This window comes from Bombina bombina, chromosome 10 (assembly GCF_027579735.1).
Source record: "Bombina bombina isolate aBomBom1 chromosome 10, aBomBom1.pri, whole genome shotgun sequence".
Classification (NCBI taxonomy): domain Eukaryota; kingdom Metazoa; phylum Chordata; class Amphibia; order Anura; family Bombinatoridae; genus Bombina; species Bombina bombina.
This window is the reverse complement of record NC_069508.1, coordinates 134,084,859-134,108,801: the sequence shown is the minus strand read 5'-3', so window position 1 is coordinate 134,108,801 and position 23,943 is coordinate 134,084,859. Positions and strand designations below refer to the sequence as shown.

At 37.1% G+C, this 23,943-nt stretch overlaps 1 protein-coding gene across 1 annotated transcript in view; it reads left to right on the top strand.

Moving 5' to 3' along the window:
* Window positions 1-2,437: 2,437 nt before the first annotated feature.
* The window catches only part of ST6GALNAC5 (ST6 N-acetylgalactosaminide alpha-2,6-sialyltransferase 5), a 329,013-nt gene continuing 307,507 nt past the window's right edge, over window positions 2,438-23,943 (top strand). The window contains exons 1-2 of the mRNA XM_053693339.1: window positions 2,438-2,601; window positions 3,657-3,863. Of these exons, the coding sequence (XP_053549314.1) occupies window positions 2,587-2,601; window positions 3,657-3,863 (222 nt within the window). The 5' untranslated portion in view covers window positions 2,438-2,586. The remainder of the gene's footprint in view (window positions 2,602-3,656; window positions 3,864-23,943) is intronic.

The following is a 23,943-nucleotide window of genomic DNA, read 5'->3' as shown; positions in this document are numbered from 1 at the left end:
GCTCTGTCATATATTGTAATTTGCAATCACTTTAAACTTATAACAATAGGAACAATAGACAGTGCTAAACAATATTTTTTTAAAAAACAACTGAATATATTTATAAAAACATATAGGGCTAGATTATAAGTGGAACACAAAATATCACTTACGCAAATGTGCACTGGTATTACAAGTTGGGCACAATGCGAACGTGATCTCACGTTCGAATTGCAGGGAAGCGTAACGCTCCGTGTGCATCCATAAGCTCCAATAGGAGCCTTGTTCTCATGCTGTGAGACAATGTTTTAGCTATATAAAGCATTGATTTTAGACATGTTCGATTCGGAAATTCGGAAAATTCAGCAAATTCGGAGATTCGGATCAAACCGAATTTCCGAATTAAAATACTGCTGAATCTACCGAATAAATCCGAATTAGTTCGGATTTATTCTGATTTATTTGGATTTATTCGGTAGATTCGGATGGCCATGGATTACACTAGTATTGTACAGTATATTAGGTTATATCACTCTGCTATGGGTTACACCTAATATACAGTACATAATACTAGTCTAATCCCACCTAACACTTACCAAAATTCTGAATTTCCGAACCGAATCGAACCGAATCCAGACAAATTTATTCAAACCCGAATGAATCCGAAACAAATCCGAACCGAATTGATTCAAATTTTTCCGAATTCGAATCGCTCCCAACCGAAATTCGAAAAAATCCGAATTGATCCAAACCGAACCAAATTTTTTCGCCATGCACATGTCTAATTGATTTATCACATGTCATTTTTCTGAAGGGGTCATTTGTACCACAACACATCACATTACATTTTGGCACAGTGGTTGTTAATCCTGTAAATGCTTTACATTTTGAAGGAGAGAGAAAGAAAGAGAAAGAGACAGAGGGAGAGAAAGAGAGAGAGAGAGAAAGAGAGAGAGAGATCAGAGCTGTAACAGTGCAGCACAGTATTTCAGATCTGTTCTTTGGATCACAGTTACACTATGAAATCTCTTTTTGTGATTTCACCCAAGCTACGAAATCTGCATTTGTCATATTGGTGGTTTTATAACATTAAACACACTAAAGTGCTATTGGATTAACTAACCTTATGAATGCAAGATTTCATGAAATGCATCCAACTTCTGTATAAGAAACTAATATATTTTCTAAACCGCAAATAATTAAAATATTCAAAATGAATATATTTACCAAAATTATTGACAATAGACTGATGCTTTGGAAGGGGATTTGTAGAATAGGGGTGTCTGCAACAGCATTTGATTTTAGGGTTTCTTATTTAAAATAATTATTTTAAGACCCTTAAACACATGTACTTACCCTAACTATCTTCAGCATCACTAAGGGATCGATTTATCAAAGGCTTTTGCCAGCCTTCAAGCCCCTATGACTGCAGGTTCTCACAAGAGAACCTGCAGTCCGTATTTATGAAGCAGCGATCATCAGACTGCTGCTTCCCTAACCTCTTAGGTGGCGAATTTCAATCTCCCCGGTCTCTTCCGACCAGGGAGATTGACAGCTCCTGCCCACACATGACTGGCTGTGTGCAAGCAGGGGGTGGCGTTGCACAAGAGTGCAAAATTTCATTCTTGTGCAATGCTGAATTCCCGCAGCGAAATTCAGCCCACCAGAGGCGAGCCGGCGGCGGACAGGGGCGCGTTTGTATGTCCCTGTCCGCCGCAGCTTGATAATTCGACCCCTATAAAGACTATAAACACCTTGACACATTTTATTTATGTAGTTCTAATAATTGTGGATTTTCTAATTCTCATAACTGCAAATGCACACTACAAACTTCTCAAGCCTACTGCATATCTTTCCCTAATTAGCTTCAGAGGATAACTGCAAAACAATATAGTTTATACTAACCTAATGACCGTTGCTAGCCTTGTCTTCTTTACAAGCAAGTCTGGATTGGCTTCTTCAAATAAGGCAATTGGTGTGTGGTGTTTTGCTAATGAAAAGCCATTACAATAAGCCATTTAGTTATTTATTTTAAAAATGTTTAGCCAAAATGTTAATCTATGGCAAGACAGGGAAAACTGCAGTAAAGAAATTACAGTAAATACAAAGTGGGTACTGTTCCTTTAACACTGAGATTTTTAGCTTTTTGTTAAACATTATTTATATTAAAGTAAGATAAATGTCATTTAAACTCCTTGACATAAGCGTCTCTGTTTTTTTAAAAAAAAAAAAATAAACTGCAAATTAACCATTTTTGTGCCATTCATACACATACAGTGTCTTTAACCTGCAGGTATCAGTGTACAATACATCACCAGCCTTTTTGCAGCTCTGCAACAGGGAAGCTGCTGGCAATAGGACCCAGAAGGCTCCGGCTGGGAACAGTTGTGTAGATCAGACACAGAGCAAGAGGGTCCAGTTTTTAATTCTGTCTCTAATCTCTGCAACAGCAGCTCAGTCTGGGAAGGCTGCCTCTCCCTCTCCTCCCATCTCCCTCTGCTAAAGGAGATGTCAGAGCGTTTGTACAATGGAAGCACACACAGGAAAGTGACAGGCTACCCAGATGCAAACGCATGATCTTTCTTGGAGAGAGAAGAGCAACACAAGATGAAGACTCTGTTGGTAAGTCTATTGTTGCAACTAATTGCAAAAGGTTATCTGAGCATCAGTGTATCAGCCAAGGAAAGCTGTGCAGATAAACAATACCCTGAACCTTACTTTCTTTTTCCTAAAGAAATAGGATTTATTTATTTTTTATAAATAGAAAATAACTTTCTGTTGAGCTTTAGCATTTAAGGAGAGGCCAACCTATAAAAACTACTTTGCTCCATTTTGAAGCTGAAGGGTTTTAGTAATTTCTTACAAAACAGTTACTGAACATGGATGGAAACAATGTAAAACATCACCTGAACTGCAGCTTGTTGAAAGTGTTGATAGGCTATTCCTATGCTTTCTGTCATTAAAAGGAATCAATTTAGGATCCTATCCTGCAGCAAATCAAAAGAAGGCAATATAGATTAACCCCTTTGCTGCCACAAAGTGCTGTAGAACATTGTGCAGCAATGTAGTGTACTGCTGTTTGGCAGTTAAGAGGTTAATATCACATGTCAAGTTGGCTTCAAACTAAAAGCACTTAAGTTTGGACTTACATGACTCTCATTAATAGGACAGAGGGCATTTTTTGTTTTTGTTTTAAAACTTATGTTTGGTCAAAACATAAGGTGCAAGTTAGTTTTGTATCATGCAGGGTTGTCTAATATCCATCATTTCCCAGAAAATAGAGCAAACTTAGAATTTTTTTTGCTGGTATCCAGTGCTGTCAAAAGAATACGTTAACACATTTCCCATAGACATATTTAGGGTCACATAGGATTGGAGCTCCATTTGCATATGCAGTAATCTAGGGCTGTCATACACTGTGCAGTTTACAATGTTTTCATTAAATAGTTTTAATTTATTGCATGCAAAATAATGCAACAGATAAATATAGCAATTATTCTATATTACTACTGAAATAAAATGTGAACATTGCTATTAGATAATAAATAATGCCATGTCTTTTGGGTATTAAAAGTGCCCAGAATTCATTGCCAAGCTATAACCTGCTTGCCACATGCTTAGTCTTGAAGGGTGCAGAATGCTTCTGTAATTAACGGATCTCTTCCTTTGCCTTATAGCGCCATGGGCTGGCAGTATTCTTAGCTCTCACAACCATGTGCACCAGCTTGTTGATCATGTACAACAGCATTGGCAGTCTGAAAAACCAAACCCACCAACAGCAGCAGCAGCAAGCAGATGCCAGGAGAATGCCCAAGAAATCAAACCACAAGGAGTCTTACTCTAACCATGTTCTGGACGGGTATATCAGTATCTCAGACCACAAGGCAAGTAAAAAAAAAAAAAAAAATCAATTCATCTTGGGAAAAAATATAATAGGATCTCGGTGAGCTGGCACTCAGCCAGACAGGCGTCGAGCTGGTCTGATGCACCCGTTGATTGATGACCCTCTATGACACTTTTTTTGGTGGGGCTAGTATTGCCTGAACGCGTGCTGTACAACAACATTGATTTTATTTTTGACACGCTGAGCAACTTGCTCATGTGATGTTAGATCAGCTTGTGGGGTATTGCTGATAATGGTAGAGATGTGCAGCTGCCTTATCACATTTCACAGATGCCATTGTTGCAGGTGTCTGATGTCTCGTGAACCTCATATTGTGGCTATCTGAGGTTATAAAGACAGCAGGGTTGTGTTAGGATAAAGCGTATAAAAATAAAAATCTGCTGTCTTTAACCCTTTGGCTGTTTGAAAGAGCTGTATCATATTGAGCAGTGTCTGTGATTTCTTTAGAAATACAAAAGCACTCTAATCTCATATATAGTGCCTTCTGCAACACTAGAACACATCAGAAACCTTACAGTCATATGTTGCAATGCAATTGTTTTTATTTCATTATTTTGTTTTCTCTGCCCTCCCTGACTATATACCTCCCACACTTGTTATTGGGACTTACAGCTGTATGTGTTTGTGTGTATATGTGTGTGAGAGTGTATGTATGTGTGTGTGTTTTTATGTGAGTGTATGTATGTGTGTGTGTATGTGTGTGGGTGTGAGTGTATGTATGTGTGTGTTTTTATGTGAGTGTATGTATGTTTGTGTGTTTATGAGTGTGTGTGAGTGTATGTGTGTGTGTGTTTTTATGTGAGTGTATGTATGTGTGTGTGTATGTGTGTGTGTGAGAGTGTATGTATGTGTGTGTTTTTATGTGAGTGTATGTATGTTTGTGTGTTTATGAGTGTGTGTGAGTGTATGTGTGTGTGTTTTTATGTGAGTGTATGTATGTGTGTGTGTATGTGTGTGTGTGTGAGTGTATGTATGTGTGTGTGTTTTTATGTGAGTGTGTGTGAGTGTATGTATGTGTGTGTTTTTATGTGAATATATGTATGTGTGTGTGTTTGTGTGTTTATGAGTGTATGTGTGTGTTTTATGTGTGTGTTTGTGTGTATATGAGTGTGTGTGAGAGTGTATGTATGTGTGCCTTTTTATGTGAGTGTATGTATGTGTGTGTGTATGCATGCGTATTTGCATGTGTGTGTGTACTGTATGTGTGTTTGCATGTGTGTGTATGCATGTGTGTCTGCATGTGTGTGTGTACTGTATGTGTGTTTGCATGTGTGTGTATGTATGTGTGTGTATGCGTGTGTGTGTATGCGTGTGCGTGCATTTGCATGTGTGTGTGTGTTTGCGTTTGTGTGTATGTGTGTTTGCGTGTGTGTGTGTTTGTGTTTGTGTATGTGTGTTTGCATGTGTGTTTGTATTTGTGTGTTTGCGTTTGTGTGTGTGTTTGTATTTGTGTGTTTGTGTGTGTGTGTGTTTGCGTTTGTATGTGTGTTTGCGTGTGTGTGTGTTTGCATGTGTGTGTGTATTTGTGTGTATGTGTGTTTGTGTGTGTGTTTGTATGTGCATTTGTGTGTTCTCTTTAATTGAATGCTGATCTGTTTGTTTTTGTAAGAAAGAGCAACAGCCATAAAATTATATTCCCGCTTTATGACTATAATTGGATAGTCTTTATTTCATTTTTCTTCATAGGAAATGGGGAATTGTAAACAAAGGTTGTCACTTTTAAACTTGCATGACATTAAACTCTTCAGATATAGCATACAACAGAGCGTGCCATTTTTAACAACTTTCCAATTTACCTCTAATATCAATTTTGTTTTCTTATCTTCATATCCTTTGTTGAAGAGTAGGCTTTGAAGTAGAAACGCACTGTTGAAAGCAAGCAAAACACATTCAGTGAGCCAATGACAAGAGGCATATATGCACAGCCACCAACCACAGCTAGCTCTTAGCATTGTATTGCTGCTCCGGAGCCTACCTAGGTATTTTCTTCAACATAATGAACAAAGCAAATTTGATCATATAAATCAATTGGAAAGTTGTTTAAAATTGCTTGTTGAACCTAAAAGGGACACTGAACCCAAATTTGTTCTTTAGTGATTCAGATAGAGCATGCAATTTTAAACAACTTCCTAATTTACTTCTATTATCACTTTTTCTTTGTTCTCTTGCTTTCTTTATTTGAAAAAAGAAGGCATCTAAGCTATTTTTTGGTTTAGAACCATGGAAAGCACTTGTTTATTGGTAGGTGACTTTATCCACCAATCAGCAAGAATAACACAGTGAGTTCATCAAAAATGGGCCGGCATCTAAACTTACATTCTTGCATTTCAAATAATGATACCAAGAGAATGAAAAGAATTTGATAATAGGAGTAAATTAGAAAGTTGCTTAAAATTGCATGCTCTATCTGAATCACGATAGAAAAAAAAATGGGTTCAGTGTCCCTTTAATCAAAAACATTTGATGTTAGCTTTCCTGTCTCATTAAACTAGACATATTGATTGGTTTTATTTTTTTTGTTGCTCTTGTTGTTAATTGATTTATATTTGTTGTCATAGGTTTTTTTGTATGTTTGTCTTGGCTTTGTTATTAGGCAAAAGAGGATGTTGTTTATGTAAAGTTTTACTCAAAAATGTATCTGGCTGGTTTAAAGGAATTACTCTCAAATTGTATTCCCATAAATATGCATACTAAAAAAATACAAAACAAAAACACAACTTTTTAATGTACTTTTATTAGTTTGCCTGTGTTTTCTGTCATGCAAGTCTAATTTTTTTTGATTGAGTGCATATTGTAGCATCCAGAATCCAAACCCTACAACATTCTACACAGGGGTTGTTTTACATTTAAAGGGACAGTTTACTCAAACATTTTCTCCCCTTTAATTTGTTCCCAATGATCCACTTTACCTGCTGGAGTGTATTAAATTGTTTACAAGTAGCTCCTTTACCCTTATATTGGAATTTGAAATAGTTGATTTAGCATGTGGTATCCCCACCTATTCTGAAAGTTTGTGGCTGCAGGTCCAAGCTATTGATAAGCTTTGTAAACACAGCCAGCAGAAGAAATTACACTCCAAGTGAGATATAGCAGAGATAAGGTAATACAATGATGATTTTCCATTGTTCTCTCCAAGTACTGGTGATTGTTTTATGGACAGATATAAGATAAACATGTATATGTACACAATGTGTTACAGTAATGAGATCTGATTATACCTACAAGCTCAACCCATTTTATTAGGTTGTGATTTCAAAACACAAAATCAGAGCTTTAATATACACAAAAAAACCTTAAAAAGCTAATTTTCATACATTTTTACTCTGCAGTTGGTAAAAAAAAGCAATTGTAAACACATTAAGGGAAAAACTATTTTTCAGTATACTGTCCCTTTAACTGTAAATTATCGCACAGTTTACCGCAAAATTAAAGGGATATAAAACTGTCTGTTTCATTGTTGTAATAAAAACCCACTAAGCAGTGAGTTATACTTAATATCATTAATTGCAATATGTATTACTCATCATTTTTAAGTTATTTTATTATTTATTTCTTTTTAAATATTGTGAAGGGTTCATTGCTTCCTGTCACAGCACTAAACGGTAGCTGGGGTTTCTACAAGAAGTAAAACATTTTTCTTTGACATCTATTCTAGCTGCAATCAGTTTATTGCTCATGTTAATTAGAGGACTTTTGCTGCAAACTCATGTGACAATAGAACATAAGTTCTATAATGTCTGCTTGCTTATCTAGCTGCAGGCAGTGGCTACACTGAGAATTTCTAAGTGTTAATTTAATATGAAAACAAGTAAGTTGTTTGCTCTTTTTAACACAATTTGTTTATTTTAATGTTTACTTGAGTTAACATACTATTTCTACTAAAAAGAGCACTGTTTAATATCCCTTTAAAGGGCCATAATTGTCAAAAAATGGCATGCGGAGCATGTAATTGTACATCTATTGACCATGACACTGTGTGTCTAACTCACGCAAAAGGGTTAAACACACAGTAGAAATGCCACTCAGGACCCATGATGCTCTGCTTATCCAGAGCACAACCCACTGCTCATCCAATCAGCAGCTCTAGCTGCAAATCTGAGTCATGTGACTAGCACTGCTGATTAGACAGCACTTGTTTATTGGTCGGTACATTTAGCCGCCAATCAGCAAGGACAACCAATGTTGTGAACCGAAAATGGTCCGGCTTACAAACTTACATTCTTGCTTTTGAAATAAAGATAGCAAGAGAATGAAGGAAAATTGAAAATAGGAGTAAATTAGTAAGTTGCTTAAAATTGCATGCTCTATCTGAATCAGGAAAGAAAACATTTGAATTCAGTGTCCCTTTTAAAAGTAAAATGAACATATTTCATTTTAGTTTTGAATAGAAGCATCTATGCAGTACATTTGCCAGTGTTTCCAGTGATAGTGTTCACAGTGTGCATATTAGAAATGTACATTCAAATTTTGGCAAATATAAAAAATGGCAATTTTTTTCATGTTTGTTGCATTCATCAGAAAAAAACATAAATGAGCCACCTCTTTAACAAAAAAATAAATACATTAATAAATGAATGTAACAAAAATAAATACATAAATAAATGCATGTAACAAAAAAATAAATGCATAAATAATGCATGTAACAAAAAATAAATACATAAATAAATGCATGTAACAAAAAATAAATGCATAAATAAATGCATGTAACACAAATAAATACATAAATAAATAAATGCATGTAACAAAAACAAATACATAAATAAATACATGTAACAAAAAAATGCATGTAACAAAAAATAAATACATAAATAAATGCATGTAACAAAAAAATTGAAGCTGATTTGTTTGTGCTTTTAAAATCATTATTCTAAATGTGGGAAATGTATCATGTTTAAGCAGCAAATGCTTCAATAGTTCAAATTCACACTATTCAATATTAATTTAACAATGTCATTATCAGTTGATTAAGCTTCACTATCTTGTTCCTGATTAGGCCTTACCCTGTTAAAATATGTTTTGTACTGCTTCTGGCTTGTAGCAATAGCACTAGTAACTACCCTATCTTTATTTAAGTTTATGATATTGTTGTCCAGCTGTTAATATGAAACAGGGGACAGATGGATTACAGTGATAAAATAATTCTGAATGACCTTCCTTAGCAAATATGGTACAAAACAAAATACTTTTTTCCCGTGATTAATGATTTGTCTGAAACAAATTTTTTTGTCTGTGCACACATCTAGCCCATTTGCTTCCTGCTCCTGCATTGAAACACTCAGAGTAAATAGTGGATGGCAGTGACTCAATTTGCGTAGTTGCTGAGATGCCACTTTAAGGATGTGTAGTGTTTCAACGACGGTACACAGAGCATATGCAGGTATGCTCCATTTGTACCCATGCTCAGAGTGCAAGCTATCACTGTATCAGTAATAACTTTTGCCCAAAGCAGTTTAATATCAGTGTATTAAAAACTGCTTCTACTCATGTGCATTTCAATTCTGTCTACCATGCTCTTTCAAGATCTGAAAGGGACAGTCTAGTCAAAATTAAACTTTCATGATTCAGATAGGACCATTTTTGGTTTAGAACCTGGGTAGCACTTGCTGATTGGTGTCTAAATGTAGCATCCAATCAGGAAGCACTACCCAGGTGCTGAGCCAAAAATGGGCCGGCTCCTAAGCTTACTTTCCAGCTTTTTTAAATAAAGAACAAAGAAAAATTGATAATAGGAGTAAATTAGAAAGTTGCTTAAAATTGCATACTCTATCTGAATCATGAAAGTTTATTTTTGACTGGACTATTCCTTTAAGTATTATATAGGGAGTTAAATTTTTTATTTGACTGGCTAAAAATGCAATGCTGGTGTAACATAGTCCCAGCCATTCATAAATAGGTTTAATGGCTTATTAAAGATGCAGTCTTTCCGACTGTCTATTATGCAGTGTTAATTTCGTCGACTAAAACTTGACTAAAATGAGCATAAAACTAAAGAAATTCTGATCACTAAAATACGACTAAAACTAAAATGGCATTTTAGTCAAAAGACTATGGCCCATATTTATCAAGGTCTGGTGGACCTGATCCGACACTGCGGATCAGGTCCGCCAGACCTCGCTGAATACGGCGAGCAATACGCTCGCCGTATTCAGCATTGCACCAGCAGCTCACAAGAGCTGCAGGTGCAACGCCGCCCCCTGCAGACTCGCAACGATCGGGTTGATTTCCGGCGATGTGTGTCCGTCTGCTCAGAGCAGGCGGACAGGGTTATGGGGCAGCGGTCTTTGTGACCGCTGCTTCATAACTGCTGTTTCTGGCGAGTCTGATGACTCGCCAGAAACACGGGGCATCAAGCTCCATTTGGAGCTTGATACATATGCCCCTATGACTAAAACTAAATCAAAATGGCATTTTAGTCAAAAGACTATGACTAAAACTAAATCAAAATTTGCTGTCAAAATTAACAGTTTCTAAATCTGTGTCTGTACTGGATGTTTAAACCTTAATTCAATAAATAATAACAGGTGTTATGTTTACTCCTAGAGTATATAATGAGTTTGGAAATTATAGAGAAATGCTTAAATAATACATTACACTTTAACTAAACCCCTTAGATTTTACTCAACTAAAATCTGCTGGTGATTTAGTCGACTAATATAAACTGAAGATTTAGTCGACTAAAACTAGACTAAAACTAAAACAATTCAGATGACTAAAATACGACTAAAACTAAAATGGCATTTTAGTCAAAAGACTAAGACTAAATTGAAATTTGCCATCAAAATTAACACTGCTATTATGTTGCCTATTAGCTATGCTAACCCTGCTATATTTATCCTGCTTGTTAGCAGGACTTTATAAGTAAAATAAAAAAGGTGCAATATTATTATTACACACTGATTTACACACTGATTTGTTGTAGATATATGGGACATTGTTTAAGGTACTTTTTATTTGCTATAGAGCAGTGATTTTTAACCTTTTTTTTGCTGTGGCACACTTTTTTACATTAAAAAATCCTGTGGCACACCACCATCCCAAAATTTTAAAAAAAATCACACATTGTAACCTAATACAGCATATATATATACACATATACACAAACACACACATACTGTATGTATTGTGCTGTTATGCCATGCCTCCTACAAACTACCCCTGCACTGGGAGTAAAAAACAAGCAAAGTTTAAAAAATATGTCACACTGCTGTCAGTCTGCCGTGGCACACCTGAGGATCTCTCACGGCACACTAGTTGAAAAACACTGCTATAGAGTATACAGAGAATAACCTTGCACAATCAGCTTGTGTATGTCATGTGACAATTCCTACAACTTGTAGCGATTGTCAGATTATGTTTGCAAATAATAGTGTGAACAACAGTGCTCTAGTTTAATTACAATAACTATCATACTAAAATACTTATATTAAAGCTATAATGTCCGTTTAAACATGCTCCTCCTGATGATAAATTGATCTAGGTTTATGCCATTCTGTAGCACAGATAGAGCGGTCTATTTACTGCTGGGGAAGTTCACAATAGACTTGTGAATAGACTTGCCAATTTGACTAAAATAGCTGACTTGGAGATTTTTTTTTTTTTTAAATGATACATAATTATTCTATTTTAATGCACTATCATTGTATTTTAATTTATTACATAGAGATGGATTTTAGCTGTGTAATGAATAATAAGTTGGCTTTCAAGTTAGTTTTAAAGGACTTTGCAAAAGTAAATTCTTTACAGCCAATCAGAATAACATTAGTACAAAGCAGATGACACAATTTTTTTTTTTTTTTAAACTGACAAAAATCTGTTTAATTTTTTTTAAGATCAAATTTACATGGATTGCTGGAACTCAGATCATCTTGACATGAGCAAAATTAACCAACCTCACCTGGGGTGGATTAAAGGGACACTGAACCCAATTTTTTTCTTTTGTAATTCAGAAAGAGCATGCAATTTTAAGCAACTTTCTTATTTACTCCTATTAATTTTTCTTCATTCTCTTTATTTGAAAAAGAAGGCATCTAATCTTTTTTTGGGTTCAGTACTCTGGACAGCACTTTTTTATTGGTGGATGAATTTATAAACCAAACAGCAAGGACATCCCAGGTTGTTCTTTAAAAATGGGCCGGCATCTAAACTTACATTCTTGCATTTCAAATAAAGATACAAAGAGAATGAAGTAAATGTGATAATAGGAGTAAATTAGAAAGTTGCTTAAAATGTCATGCTCAATCTGAATCACAAAAGAAAAAAATGTGGGTACAGTGTCCCTTTAAACAAATTCTTATATACATTACCTAAAAAGTATAAACTCAAATCTCCCTGGGAGAAAGTGAATCAAGCACAATTTTTAGATGTATCTTACACCAAAAGGCAGCAACATAATGAATGTATATTGCAATAACATTTCACTTGCAATAATGAAACATATATGTTGTTGAAATGTCAAGTTTAATGGTCCTTGAATTAAATGTTGTATTCAATAATTTAAGAACTGGGGTAGCTGCCGAGGCTATTGGTGATTCTAGGTTTCTCAGTGCCTGCAGCTATTTCAGTAGCCTAGATTCATAACTGCATCTCCAGTTTCTTTAATAACTGAATGTGCTACACAGATTAACATAGGATTTAGAGACTGGAGAATAATTCAGTGAATTACGACCAGTGAAACATTTAGTTGACTATGTTATTCACTCTCTCCAAGCTGTTCTTTTCCTGTAGTCTTTGCCAGCTGCACCCAATTTTCTCGAGAGAATCACGGTTTCGCTCCCTGTCCCATGATATAAGAGTACATCACAGTACTCCTGGAATGAGACATAAGATATACTTTTTTTGTATATTGCAACATCAGAGTCTTCCTTAATGTACATTAAAACCCGATCTGTGACTCTTCTGCGGTTTATAGATTAGATCAAATAAAACAATATTAAATATTTTGTGAATAATAGGGGGGTAACCATAAAGCTATGGAATAAAAATAGTGTTTGGGGTCAATACTTACACTGCTGCAAAAGGAAAATATTTTCAAATGCTGGCAACTAAGTCTTGGTTATTCTACTTTATTTCATGAAGTTGGTCTCCATATGTGTTCCAGATCTTAGATATTGTCAGCTTTACTTTTGAGGTTTCAGATAAATAAATTTAATAATAACATTAATTTATTAATTAATTTAAAATAATAATAATTATTTTATAATAATTGTTTTTTATCATATGTTTGGAAAGCACCACAATATTCCTCAGCACTGAGTACTTCAAATTGATACAGGAGGAGGGTCCTGCTTTAAAAATTCTGTTGTGATGGCTAATTGTGTAACACAGAAGGGCCACATGTCAATATTTTAGAAACCTTTAAAGGTGAATATCAATATATGGCTAATAAACACACAAATAATAATGCATTTCCTAAAAATGTCTAGTGGCACAGTGTCAGATTTAGGTAAGGTTTCAAGGTAAACTAAATCTACTGTTCTACCAACTTGTTTAAAGGGACAGTACACACCAGTTTTCATATAACGCATGTAATAGACACTGTTATAAATAAGAATATGCACAGATACTGATCTAAAATCCAGTATAAAACATTTTAAAAACTTACTTAGAAGCTCCCAGTTTAGCACTGTTAATGAGGTTAGGCTGGGACACCCATTGAAAAGGGCAAGGAAAACAAGAAGAACAGACATCCACCCCCCACCTTCCCCGCATATGAAAAGACAGATAGCATACACAGGAGCCAGCAGGAGTCTGAAAATCAGCACAATGTTCTAAATAAGCAAAACCATACATTTTTTACAAAAACACTACCAGATGGGCTATATAAATGGATTATCTACAAAACATTTATGCGAAGAAAAATCTAGTGTATAATGTCCATTTAACTATCCACCAGAAGTCCACAAAACAGGCATATTTTAATTTTGCTTTTTATGGGGCCATAAACACTATGGCGCACATTCTTAGTTCTGCTCTTTTCTAGGGGACATATGTGACCCATGGGGAGCCAGTTGGTTATCCTTGATCAAGAGCTTAGAAATGAGCGATAAAAAAAGATGGAGTTGCTTGTCTTTGGTTGGTAGTTGCAGTAATAGTTGCAGTAAAAAGGGCAATGTTAAAGGGACATTAAGCACTAAATACATTTTATAAGAATAGTATTGAGAGTATTCCTTCTAGTGAGTGAGTGCTGCCATATTGAAATCTACCTTTCACTACATTCCAGTGCTCATGGGCACATGCAGCAACTCTCCTTCAGACATCCGCAGTGAAACATAGGTTCCAAAATGGCGTCATTCAGAATTAGAAAGAGCTACATGAAATGTATTTAGTGTTCAACGCCCCTTTAAGTTTATACATATATCTGCCCTCTGTATGAAACAAGATGCTAATTTTCTCTTAACAAGTGATATACAATACACAGTACAGATAAGCATGTGACATCTGGATGTGCTTTCATTCTTTTCATGACATTTCCTGATATGTGATGACAGTGCAGGTTTAGTGAAGACATTAAGGCCAATTTATTAAAGGTCTTGCGGACCTGATCCGACAGTGCGGATCAGGTCCGCAAGACCTCGCTGAATGCGGAGAGCAATACGCTCTCCGTATTCATCATTGCACCAGCAATGCCGCCCCCTACAGACTCCCGGCCTCCAGCAGGGGCGATTCCTGTCCTCCTCATCAGAGCAGACGGACAGGGTTATGGATCAGCGGTCTTTAGACCACTGCTTCATAACTGGTGTTTCTGGCGAGTCTGCAGGCTCGCCAGAAACACGGGCCCAAGAGATTAAGATCATTATTTTTTCAATAACGTATTATTATTACATAATTGTTCATAATTATTAGTTGCAAATAGATTCACAGTACCTCTCAGTATACATGTAACAGCTGCATTCCAATGGGAAAAAAAATGTGTAACGCAATAAATCCAATTATCATTCCAATATACTAGTTTATTCACTTTTGTTATTACTATTATTTACACAAAGGCTCAATATAAATGTTTTATTATTAAATTAATTAATTAATTAAATCGTTTTATTTGAATTGCCTTTTTTTGGTTGAAAGCAATGCATAATTAAGGAATGATAAAGTCCAATGTAGTCCAGAAATGAACATGTACAGTGCACGTGAATTGCCATTTGTATTAAGCCACAAGAACAATAGTTATAAAGCACAATGTTTCAGTTGGTGAATATCACACAAAAGTAATATTTAGAATTTGTATGGCTTGTTGTATTACTTTGTGGCTTACTTCAATTTGACTTGCCGTGTTTCCAGCTCACAAATAAGAAATAGTAAGATTCTTAAAGGGACACTCAAGTCAAAATAAACTTTATTATTCAGATATTATTCAGATTATTCATGCAGTTTGAAGACACTTTCCAATTTACTTCCATTATCAAATGTTGCACAGACTTTTTATATTCACACATTCTGGGAAACAAGATCCTACTGAGCACGTGCACAAGCTCACAGTGTATACGTATACTAGTCTGTGATTGGCTGATTTATATCACATGATACAGGGGGGCAGAAAGCATGAGAAAAAGTAGAAGTAATTGCTTATATCCTAAGAGAATTTAAAAACAAAAATATCTACAAACTTGGGGTACTGATCAGAAAGCACTACGCAAGATTCAGAAAACTGGCTAAGATTAGGCCTATATATGCAATGCAAGTCTGTTTTAGCCGAGAGGTTAAAGAGATATAAAATCCAAATTTTCTCTTTCATTTTTCAGATAGAGCATACAATTTAAAAAAGTTTTCAATTTACTTCTATTATCAAATTTGCTTTGTTCACATGTTATTCTTTGTTGAAGAGATATCTATCTAGATCTAATGTATAACTATCTATCTATCTAGTTCTAATGTATAACATTGTTGCAAAACTGCTGCCATATAGTATTATTATTGCCAGGTATTTGTAGAGCACTAACAGGTTCTGCAGCGCTATGAACATAGGTGGTATATAAAAAACAAGTACAGGGATCAAATGGGTAGAGGGTCCTGCCAAGAGTTGCACTGTTGCAGTCAACTCTTATGAAGGTAGACTACAAGTAGCTGGGCTCATAGGCTTACATGCTATGTGGTTTAAGGGGATAGCAGAGGAGAAAGGAAGGTTAGTGAAGGTTGTATGCGTCCCTGAATAGTAGTGTCTTCAGGGAGCACTTGAAGCTTTTAAAACTAGGGGAGAGTCTTGTGGAGCGAGGCAGAGAGTTCCATAAGATGGGAGCCAGTCTGGAGAAATCTTGTAAACGGGAATGTGAGGAGGTAAAAAGAGAGGAGGAGAGTAGGAGATCATGAGCGAAGCAAAGGGGTCGGGAGGGAGAGTATCTGGAGACAAGGTCTGAGATGTAGGGGGGAGCAATGCAATTGAGGGCTTTGTGTGTCAGACAGATAATTTTGTGTTTAATCCTGGAGGCAAGAGGAAGCCAGTGAAGGGATTGGCAGAGATGTGTGGCAGATGAAGAGCGACGTGTAAGGAAGATAAGCCTGGCAGAGGCATTCATTACGGATTATAAAGGAGCTAGGTGGCAGCTAGGGAGCTCAGAGAGGATGGAGTTACAGTAGTCAAGGCAGGAAAGGATGAGACAGTGGATTAAAATTTTAGCTGTGTCTTGTGTAAGGAAATGTCTGATTTTAGTGATGTTTTTAAGGTGGAAGTGGCAGACTTTTGCCAAGGACTGAATGTGAGGAGTGAAAGAAAGATCTGAGTCAAGTGTGACCCCAAGACATCATGTGAGGTTGGGGTAATGGAGTTATTAACAGTTATAGAGACATGGGGGGGGTGGAGATTTTGGAAGATGGGTGGAAAATAAGGAGCTCAGTTTTGGAGAGATTTAGCTTGAGGTAGTGAGACGACATCCAAGATGAGATATGAGACAGTTAGTGACACAGGACATGTAGATTGAGAAATGAAGGGGACCGAGGACAGAGTCTTGCGGTACCCCAACAGAAAGAGGTAATGGGGGAGAGGATGCCCCAGAGAAGGCTACACTAAAAGTATGGTTAGACAGATAGGAAGAGAACTAAGAGAGAGCTGTTTTGCAGATGCTGAAGGATTGGAGGGTATGGAGCAAAAGAGGGTGGTCGGCAGTATCAAAGGCTGCAGACAGATCAAGGAGGATAAGTAGAGAGAAGTGGCCTTTGGATTTTGCTTTAAGTAGGTCATTGGTAACCTTAACAATCGCTGTCTCTGTTGAGTGAAGGGGGCAAAATCCAGATTGCAGTGGATACTAGAGGGAGTTTAATGTAAGGAAATGGGATAGACGTGCATATACTTGCTTTTCAAGAAGCTTTGAGGCAAGAGGGAGTAGGGAAATAGGGCGGAGGTTGGATCGAGAGAAGGTTTTTTTGAGGATAGGTGTGACTAATGCATGTTTAAGAGATGTGTGGAACTATACCAGTGCTGAGGGAGAAGTTGAAGATGTGTGTGAGTATAGGGGTAAGGGTAGAAGAGAGGGAGGGGAGTAGCTGTGAGGGGGTGGGTTTGAGGGGACAGGTAGTGAGGTGAGAAGATAGTATAAGCACAGAAACTTCTTCCTCTGTAACAGGGGCAAAAAAGCTAAATTTATGGCTATGTGGGTTTTGGATGATTTTGAGATTTTGAGGGGTTGGAAGACTGGTAGTATGTTGAGAGCTGATTTTATTTCTGATGGAGTCGATTTTGTTGTTGAAGTAAATGGTAAAATCTTGAGCTGTGGTGGGAGGTGGGGGTGGGCAGAGAAGAGTATTGAAAGTGGAGAACAGACGTTTTGGGTTTGAATAAAGAGTAGTGATAAGAGTAGAGAAGTAATGTTGCTTATATAGATGAAGGGCAGAATAGTATGAGTTCAAGATGAACTTATAGTGCAGAAAGTCAGCAGAACTCCGAGATTTCCTCCAGTGTTGCTCAGCAGTATGGGAACATCTGCGTAGCTACTGTGTCAGAGGAGTATGCCAGGGCTGAGGATGAGTGTATGTTTTCCGAGCTATGGTAGATGGGGCCAGATTATCATGGACCGATGTAAGGGTGGAGTTATTGTGGCAGATTCATCAGGACAGGTAAAGGAGGGGATGAAAAAGAGAAGAGGTTCGAGAGCGCTAGCGAGCTGTTGCGGATCTAATGACTTGATACTTCTGTGAAGCTTAGTCTAAAGGGGTAGAAGGAGGGAGAGTTGTAGAGAGGGAGGTGATGTTACAAGTAAGGAGGTGGTGGTCAGAAAGAGGGAAAGGTGAGTTTGTGAAGTTTGAGATAGTGCATCGATAGCTGAAAAACAGATCAAGGGAGTGACCATCTTTGTGAGTGGGAGAGTCAGTCCTTTGTGACAGGCTGAAAGAGGAAGTGAGTTGAAGAAGTTGTTTTGCAGAGGAGGCAGTGGGATTATTAACAGGAAGGTTGAAGTCACCGAGAATGAGGGCAGGGGTATCTGAGGAAAGGAAGTAAGTTAGACAGGCAGCAAAGTGATCTAGAAATAGAGTTGCGGAGCCAGGGGGGCAGTATATGACTGCAACGCGTAAAGAGAGGGGAGAGAATAAGCGAATCATGTGTGTTTCGAATGAAGAAAATGTGAGGGAAGAGAGGGGCTGTATTTGTTGAAAGGTGCAACAAGAGGAAAGTAAAATATCAACATCACCTCCTTGTCTATTGTCAGACCTAGGCTGAAGTGGAGACCCCCATGTGACAGTGCAGCAGAGAAAGCAGTGTATGAAGGAGAGAGCCAGGTTACTGTGAGAGCCAGAAGATTGAGAGAGTGGGAGATAAAGAGGTCATGGATAGAAGTGAGCTTGTTGCAAACAGAGCGAGAGTTCCAAAGTGCGCATGTGAAGGGGGTGGTGGCTTTAGATGCAAGAGGAATGAGATTAAGGTTACCAGAGTTTTGTTTCTGAAGTCTATTGAAGGGCACACATGGGTGTGCAGGGCAAGGAAGTTGTGGGGGACCAGGATTAGGGGAGATGTTGCCAGCCGCTAGTATGAGCGAGAGGGAGACTGACATGAGATGAGATGCGGATTTGCAGTAGTGAGACTGTTTTTGTGATTAGTTGCAAGGGGGAGAGAGAGTCTTTAGGAATGTGTGAAGTTCATGAATACAAAAGTAAGGTGAGGTTAAGAGAGATGGGCTAATGAGCAGTGCAGGTGGTGAGGGGTAAGGATTAAATGAGTAAAGTAGTTTTTTATAGAGACAAAAGGTGGCAAAAAGAGATATTAAGATATTTTGAATTTTTTACAAAATAGTGAAACAGTGTATAAAACTCACTAAAAACTGAACGTGCCTTATCCAATCCTTGTTCAATAGTACTGCATACACATGAATACTCCTGAACTTACTTTTCTGTTTTTCAGCAAAGGATGCAAAAAAAAAAGAAAATTTGATAATAGAAGTACCTTTGAAAGTTGTTTAAAATTGTACGTTCTATCTGAATCATGAAAGAAAAAATGTGGGTTTTCTATCTCTTTAATAGAATGTTTTGAGTGTGCAACACTGTGAATAAAGCATTTACAGGTGCTTGATACAAGTATGGATACCTCTATCAATATGTTAATATCCTTTCCCCTCAGAACAGCTTTATTGCTTATTGGAAAGCTTCCATATATGTCTCAAAATGTGTGCAGTTGGATATTGCACCATTCTTCAAGAAAAAAAAGCCTCCAGTTTGTTGAGTGATGAATGTGGCCTACTTCCTACTCAATGCTCCATAAAGGTTCAATAATTCTTAGATCTGGTGATTAAGGAGGCTATGGAAAGTGTTTATGAAATTATTTTTTAATTTATGTAGCACAGTCCATTGAGGCATTATTATCCTGAAATATGGAAATCAGTGCTGCACCGTAGGGTGCACCCAGCCTTGTAAAATAGCCTCATTCCTTGGCCTCCATATTGCTATTTTGATAGTTCATTAGACCTAGTGACACCCACAAGATATTCATATGGATCTCCAACCACGTTTAGCATTTGTAGGTGGAAAGAATCCCTTTGCTTTTGCACATCTGGATGAAGGAAATAGAAATATATCAGGTTATGTGACTTTGTATAATGATAGTGAATACTGTTGGCTTCCAGCCGAAACAATGCCATAAGGGGTCCTACATTGTCACATTCAAAATGTACATTTTTTTGTTAAGACTGAGGACCAGATGAGCTAAAGCTTCTTGCTCTGGCAAGATTATCTAACAAGTCTCATCAGTACTGTAAGGTCCCTCAAAGAAGTTAAGAACGCAGATTTTAGCTTGAGAGCAGTTTATCTAGCTATGCAGGGTTCTGGAGGTGAAGGTGAGACACATGCATTGCATTATAATGTTTAAAAAATAAAGATTTCTCTCCATGGCATAGAGTTTTTGTTCATTAGGCCCTAAATCCCAGAGCTACTGATTAAAGATTGTGTTAATATTTGAGGATGAACTTTGGTGTCATTTAGAAATGATCTTCTGAATGGAGGTGGTTTAAGACCACAAAATCAGGGTACAGACTGTGGACCTAATCTGGACCTAATCTTCTAACACCTATACCTAGATTTATTTATTTATTTAAGCTCCTTCCCCCTTTACCACTCTCCTTGCACTGCACAGTATAACAAAGAAACACCCTGCAAATTCAGGGTACCTGGAACCTTTAAGATATGGGGGTACTACAGTAGGAAATGTGGGTTCCTTTTTACTTTTGTGATTAACAATTTGTGACCTCTGTTCCTATTTGCCAATGCAGTGTGCCCTTGTGTGACATGTGCTGTGATTGGACTACATTGGTAGTGGAAAGTGGACTGTTACAAGATAGATGCAGCACCTTTGATTATAATGGAACTGATCTTACAGAAACTTTTTGGCCTCTCTCTCAACTAATTCTGAGCAGAAAGGGATAGAACATTGCTCAGACAACTTTTCTTACATTTGGCAAAAAGCTTCTAAAGGGTACAAAGATCCTAACAAGCCCGCTTTATGCAGGATTGTTACAGATTAGAAGCACTCCAATACCTTTATAAATGCCCCCATAGCCTTGTCCCTAATCTACTCCGATCCCACATATGTAACACCTAGATTTGCCTCTTCACACCCACACTCACCATAACTCCATCAATCCTGATTTCACCTTATCCCTGGATTGTCATGATTCTACTCCCTAAGTCCCAACTTCCTGGTTCCAGACAGTTCACAGTTCAATGTATTTCTGGTTCCAGTATAGAGTTTATGGGAAATTTTAGGAGGTATGTGGTTAAAACACACGGTTTTAAATGAACAAAAAAAAATATGAGTTTGGTGTCATTTTTATGCACACCGGGCTTTACAAATCCCCACATAGCAATATAAAAAGATACAAAACAAAATGTGTTTATTTATTGTCAATTATTATGCCTACCAGATCATATAAATATATGTTTTATGCACATTTTCTTTTTGCTCTCAAGCCTTTGTGTTTAGACCATCAATTATATTTCTTTATTTTGATGTCATGCGATGATAATGTTCAATAAAAACTATAGGTTATTAAACAGAAAATACATTCTAAAATACATCACATTATATTTTACTACCTTGGGGACAGTTCTAGCAATGCAACATATAATTTAGCTTGCTTTATGTATATATTGTTTGTTTTTTTCAGACCTGTACCAGAGAGCTGAATGTGCTGAAACATTGTAAAGTTATTGGGTGTTAGGAATACATAAGTAAAAATCTTCCTGCAGCAGTGGAAGCATAACTCCTAGTTTAGTAGGCTCCTGAAATATTAATCAACCATGCCAATGTAAATAATATATGATATAAACTATGCAGAACGTATTGGCAAAGTTTTATGTTCTGTTCACAATTGCAATGCATTAATGCTTTATAATCACCCAAAACACAGTGGAATCGTATTAAAGGGAACTAAACACTAGCTTTACCAGGGGAGTCCTATGGTTACAGTGGATTTTTTTAATTATATTTTCAGGGCCAATGAACAGATTTTATAAGTTGCATTCTTTGTAGCAATTTTTTTTTTCTCTATATAAAGAAGACTTCACATGAGGATATACAATCACCAGCTACTTTATTAGGTACACCTTGCTAGTATCGGGTTTTGCCTTCAAAACTGCCTTAATTCTTTGTGGCATAGATTCAAAAAGGTGTTGGAAACATTCCTCAGAGATTTTAGTCCATATTGCTGCACATCCATGATGCGAATCTCCCATTCCACCACATCCCAAATGTGCTCTATTGGATTGAGATCTGGTGACTGTGGAGGCCATTTGAGTACAGTGAACTCATTGTCATGTTCAAGAAACCAGTTTGAGATAATTTGAGCTTTGTGGCATGGTGCATTATCCTGCTTTAAGTAGCCATCAGAGGATGGGTACACTGTAGTCACAAAGGAATGGACATGGTCAGCAACAATACTCAGATAGGCCTTGTCATTTAAACGATGCTCAATTTGTACTAAAGGGCCTAAAGTGAGCCAAGAAAATATCCCTCACACCATTATACCACCACCACCAGCCTGAACCTACAAGGCAGGATGGATCCATACTTTCATGTTGTTTATGCCAAATTCTGACCCTTCTATCTGAATAATGCAGCTGAAATTGAGACTCATCAGACCAGGCAACGTTTTTCCAATCTTCTATTGTCCAATTTTGGTGAGCCTGTGAGAATTGTAGCCTCAGTTTCCTGTTTTTAGCTGACAGGAGTGGCACCCGGTGTGGTCTTCTACTGCTGTAGCCCAACTGCTTCAAGGTTCTAAGTGCTGTGCATTCAGAGATGATATTCTGCATACCTTGGTTGTAACAAATGGTTATTTGAGTTACTGTTGCCTTTAATCTCGAACCAGTCTGCCCATTCTTCTCTGACATCAACAAGGCATTGTCATCCACACAACTGCCACTCACTGGATATTTTCTCTTTTTCAGACCATTCTCTGTAAACCCTAGAGATGGCTGTGCAGGAAAATCCCAGTAGATCAGTAGATTTTGAAATACTCAGACTAGCCCATCTGGCACCAACAACCATGCCATGTTCAAAGAAATAAAGTGCTTTTAATTCTATACTGTACAATGGGGCCTCTCTAATCTATATTATAGCCTCAAAAAGCCTGTATGGGCCCCTATTTCACACCCTTGATGACAATTTAGTTAGGCGATCACACTAACAGCAGTGGTCAGATGGCTATTTTCAGTATTATTTACTAACATTTTAGCAAAAAGTATACTTTGTTTTTTACAGTCTTTGCTGCAGCAATTTCACATGCCATGCATTATGATTATAATAATGGTATATTGTAAATCTGCTCGACCTGCTGAAAAGAAAAAAAAAACATAATTTGTGTGGGTCACTCACTGAAATTTGAGTAACAGGGTTAAATGTAGATAGCAATAAAAGCTCAGCTCAACATGAGATCATGTGACTTGAAATGTCTGACTTTGACAAGTTTGTTGATGGCTGACTTTCACTAATAAGTATTTTCAACTGATTTTAACGAACTTGAACTATGCAAGTGGGTTATAAAGAACTACTTTAAAACTAATTTGCATTTTGAGAATACTAGGTCTAATTCTGTTCACAGATGGTACATACTTATAACTGTAAATTGACACGAAAATCTCAGTGTATTTTGAGTTTTTCACAGCTAGGCAGTGCTAGTTTATGTGTGCCATATAGAGAGCTATTTGATTGGCTAAAATGCAAGTCTGTCAAAAGATAGAGATTTTAGTCTTGAAAGGCTTGTGTGTATAAGTAATATTGAGTCTTTGTTTTTAAATTTCCTGGGAAGGGGCTTCTTTCAAACTGCTGGTGAGAGTGTTCCATAGAGATCAAGTGGAATGGCTGTAAGCTCCAAACCCATTTTTGGTGAATTCTTGGCGAGCTTGACCACTGATTGTGCAAAGCTTTGTAAGATAGCAGGCCTATCTCGAATTGTATGCTCCATATGATTGGCAACCAGTGCAGTGCACAAAGTGGAGGATGGTTGTCACATGGCAGAATGTTGTCCAGTAAGCAGCCTTTCTGCAGAATTTTGTCCCAACATAGACCTAGTTTCCATTGAGGTGGTAAAGTTTGGAAACTGTTGTTAAAAACATTTATCTCCATTAAAGTCTATGGAGAAGTTTTATGT